Source organism: Carlito syrichta, unplaced genomic scaffold, assembly GCF_000164805.1.
Source record: "Carlito syrichta isolate Samal-C Ts95f unplaced genomic scaffold, Tarsius_syrichta-2.0.1 Scaffold315803, whole genome shotgun sequence".
NCBI lineage: Eukaryota > Metazoa > Chordata > Mammalia > Primates > Tarsiidae > Carlito > Carlito syrichta.
In genome coordinates this window covers 113,867-118,088 of record NW_007259899.1, presented here as the reverse complement: position 1 = coordinate 118,088, position 4,222 = coordinate 113,867, and the positions used below count along the sequence as shown (strand labels likewise).

At 40.8% G+C, this 4,222-nt stretch overlaps 1 protein-coding gene across 1 annotated transcript in view; it reads left to right on the top strand.

Moving 5' to 3' along the window:
* Positions 1-720: 720 nt before the first annotated feature.
* Positions 721-4,222, top strand: part of LEMD1 (LEM domain containing 1) — a 34,168-nt gene continuing 30,666 nt past the window's right edge. Inside the window, 2 exon segments of the mRNA XM_008073274.1 lie at positions 721-802; positions 2,940-3,062. Coding sequence (XP_008071465.1) covers positions 721-802; positions 2,940-3,062 — 205 coding nt within the window.

Genomic DNA, 4,222 nt, shown 5'->3' with positions numbered 1-4,222 from the left:
GGGATCAACTGAATAAAACTAATTCAACTTGAGGCTGTGCAGGTTTGGAAAGCCATATCAAGACTTGCGTAAATCTATATAAATCAATTTGTGTACCAGGGAATGAATTGCTGACTTTTTTCAAATGCCAATTCAGCAATTACAAAGTCAGCTGGCGGTTAATTAAAAACTACCATCTCGTTATGTTCAGAGTTAAATTACAAGTGTGAAAACTACTACTGTTTGCAATAACTGAATGCTCTGTACTCTCTGTACTCTCATCAAAAGGAGGGCAGGGATAAATAACTTTTATTTAACTCACTAAAAAATCTCTCTCAGCTCTTTCATATTTAATTAACTTCTTATCTTCCCAGAGCTGGAGTTTGACTCAGAGTTCTTGAGCAGTAATGGAAATATTTGTTCATTTTGTCCAGAAGATTTTTCTCACATTAGTTGAATAGAAAAGTTATAAATAATTGAACCCCGAAGACACAGGGGAAAAGGACACTCATCCAGTATTATGTATTGAGACAACTAATCCCAGCAGGGAATTACAGCAGAAAACAAAAGTGTGGATTTTTCCTGTATTCTCTGTGCTTCTCCTAAAATGGCGAGATTGGGTTGTAAACACTTTTGTTGACTGGTAAAATTGTAGGACTTATCTGTAAGGCTGTCTTAATGAACTTAGTGTTTTACTATTTCAGGGATTCCTGTCAGAAAAGAGGCCAGACTTCTCTCACCATGGGGGATGTGAAGTGTCTGAGTGACTGGGAACTGCGGCACCAACTTGAGACACTCGGATTTTCTCCTGGCCCAGTATTGTGTGTGTACAGTATACCACAAATATTAACTAGTCATTTATTGTTTACAATAAAGGTTACCTCCAAAGACTTAGAACAACTTACAACAGAAAGAACATAAGCAGTATGTTATCAGTAAACACCATTAAAATAGAAATAGGAAAACAGAGAAAACAGAAAACCATAAAGAAGACAGAGGTGATAAATATACCCAGATTCTGCTTATAGATCAGTAGGTCTGATGCAGAGAGAGGAAAGTGGTTTATTTTCAACAATGAAAAACCAGTTACTGTTTATTATGTTTTTGTTTGTTTGTTTGTTTTGTTTTTAGTATATGTTAACTATTGATGTAAGAAGTCTGATAATTAGCCGGGCTCGGTGGCTCAGCCTATAATCTCGTGCCTTGGGAGGCCGAGGTGAATGAATTGCCTGAGCCCGTGGGTTCGAGACCTGCCTGGGCAACTTGGTGAGACCTCATCTCTACAATAAATCAAAAAATTAGCCAGGTGTGGTAGCGTGCGCCTGTAGTTCCAGCTACTTGGAAGGCTGAGGCGGAAGGATCGCCAGAGCCCAGCAGGTCGAGGCTGCAGTGACCGGGAGCGCCCACTGCACTCCAGTCTGGGCAACAGAGTGAGACTCCAACTCAAGAAACAAAAAACAAACAAACAAAAAGTCTGATAATTACGTTCACAAACTCATCCTAGAAAAAGTGCAATTAACCTCATTGCTGAATATCACTACCATTATCCTCAAAGTCCTGCCCCTGGGAAGTTATGCACAATGCCAGCAACTAGTCCACCCATCAAAGCAATTTTGGAATTCTTTTTCTGGAATGGCCAGAGAGCTGTTGTTGTGTTAACCTTGATGTACTGAATGTCATCAAACTATCTTCCTTTCAATGTTTCCTTTATCTTTGGATAAAGAAAAAAGTCAGCTGGGCTCGGTGACTCAGCCTGTAATCCCGTGCTTTGGGAGGCTGAGGTGAGTGGATTACCTGAGCCCGCAAGTTCGAGACCCACCTGGGCAACTTGGTGAGAACTCATGTCTACGATAAATAAAAAATTAGCCGGGCATGGTAGTGCGCGCCTGTAGTTCCAGCTACTTGGAAGGCTGAGGCGGAAGGATCGCCGGAGCCCAGCAGGTTGAGGCTGCAGTGGCTGGGAGCGGCCACTGCACTCCAGTCTGGGCTACAGAGTGAGACTCCAACTCAAAAAAATAATTAATAAATAAATAAATAAAAGAAAAACGTCATTAGGGACAGATCAGGTGAGTAGGTTATTTGTTTACTGGCTAAAAAATCCCTCATAGACAGTGCTGTGTGAGCTGGTACATTGTCATGATGCAAGAGTTCCTTCAGGACCATTTTTGCACACACCTTTCTCATGCCAAGATTTTAATTTAAGAGTTTCCTGTTTCTCTGTTGATGTTTATTTGATCTACTATGTGTCTCACAGCCAGATGACTATTTTGATGCACAAGGTGATGAATTTTTGCAATGCTTTCATCAATTATGCTTGTTACTGGTCATCCTGACCTCTCTTCATCAGTGACACTTTCTCTTCCCTCAGAAAATCGTTTAATCCATTTGTACACTGCCATTTTCTTCATGGCATTATCCCCATAAACTTGAACTAAAATGTTCCTGATTTCACTTTCATTCTTGGCAAGATTAACAAGAAATTTAATGTTTGTTCATTGCTCTAATTCAAATTCCAACATTCTCATGACGACAGCTCTGATGGCCATTTCAGAAAAAGAGTTCCAAAATTGCTTTGATGGGTGGACCAGGTGCATAGTTTCCCAAGGGGAGTACTTTGAAGGTGACCATAGTGATATTCAGCAATAAGGTATGGAGCTCTTTTTCTAGAATGAGTTTGTGAACTTAATTGTCAGACTTTGTATTTATCATCAATGTTCCTCATAGATAGCCCTTTCTTGTTCTCAGATGTATCCAATGCCTGGCTAATCTATGGAAGTGTCATCTAAGTGTTTGTGGAAGGGAAGGAGTGAATTGAGTAGCTATAGAGTCTACATTATTTTAAAACCATAATTAAGTACTAATGTAAGGGACAAGAATAAACATCTGAGTTATACCTTGAACCCAGTTTGATCCCATACAAAACCAGAACTATTTAATTTGCTGTCTACATTCTTCCTCAGCTTCCACCAGAAAGTTGTATGAAAAAAAGTTAGAGCAACTGTTGGCCCCACCTCTCTGTGCACCACCTGTGATGAAGAGACCCAGAGATCTGGATGGACCTCAGGACAGTGATGACAGTGAAGGTACCGTCATAAGCTGTACTGCTAGTTAGTAACTTTGTATTTTTCAATACCTTGTCTGGCGTGATTTATACAGCTTTAAATGGTGTGCAGACTGACCTGTGAAACAGCCGTGCGGCTTGGTTGCACACAGAGCCAGGAAAATAGGCTCCTAGGCTGTGAAAGGTATCTGCAACTTCACATTTGTATTCACACACCAGTTGCTCAATTATGTGGAAAGTTAGGGGAAAGACTAGTCAATTTGCATGCTTTTTATTTTTAACTAACTAAAGTCAAATATGTATTGATTCCTTAAAATTAGAAATTCCTGCAGGTAAATTCCAGGCCTCCTTTGAGGTCGTAACCTCTGCTTTGTCTCAGTCAATAAATTTGACTGTTATCTTCTTCAGATTAAATGATTTTATGCCTAAGAAGAAAGATGAACCAGATTCACCTCCCTGCATCTCTCCTATACCCACTGCCCACCTAACTTACATGGGAACTGACAGCAGCTGGTCTCTTTCAGGTTACTGGGTGGGTGGGAAGCAGTGATTTCTGGGATCCCTGGGCTTTGCTGACAGTGGTCTCTGCCCCTGGTGTACTATTCTCCTGCAGTGGTTTCTAGCGTCAGGGCTCTTGGGAGATGGCCTTGGAGATTCCCATGGAATATTCTAAGGCTTTCCCATTCAACAGATATGAATAAGGAATTCTCTAGAAGTCACCAATGCATTCCGACCTAGTGTGCATTATCTCACTTAACACAGCACTTAGCTGAAGCTCAGAGTGGCTGAGTGAATGACCCTGCACCATTTAGCTCAGAAGTGGTCCCAGAAGATAAGCATGCATTAGAATGGACCATGGAGAGCAGGGCCCATCTGTCTTCATCACCACTCTACAAGAGGGGACTCCCCAAAAAATGGAATTTATTTATTTTAAAATGTGTATTTATTCTTACATGCTTAAAAATCAGTCACCTTCAAAGTACTCTCCATTTGATGCACTACACCTACCGAGGTGCTTTTTCCACTGCTCTAAACAGTTTTTGAACTCATCGGCTTTGATGTCTTTTAGTGTTTCTGCCGGGTTTCTTTTTGTTTGTATCACCTCCTCGACATCGGCAAAACATTTCCTTTTCAGGACTTTTTTTTTTTTTTTTTGAGTCGGAGTCTCACTCTGTCACCCAG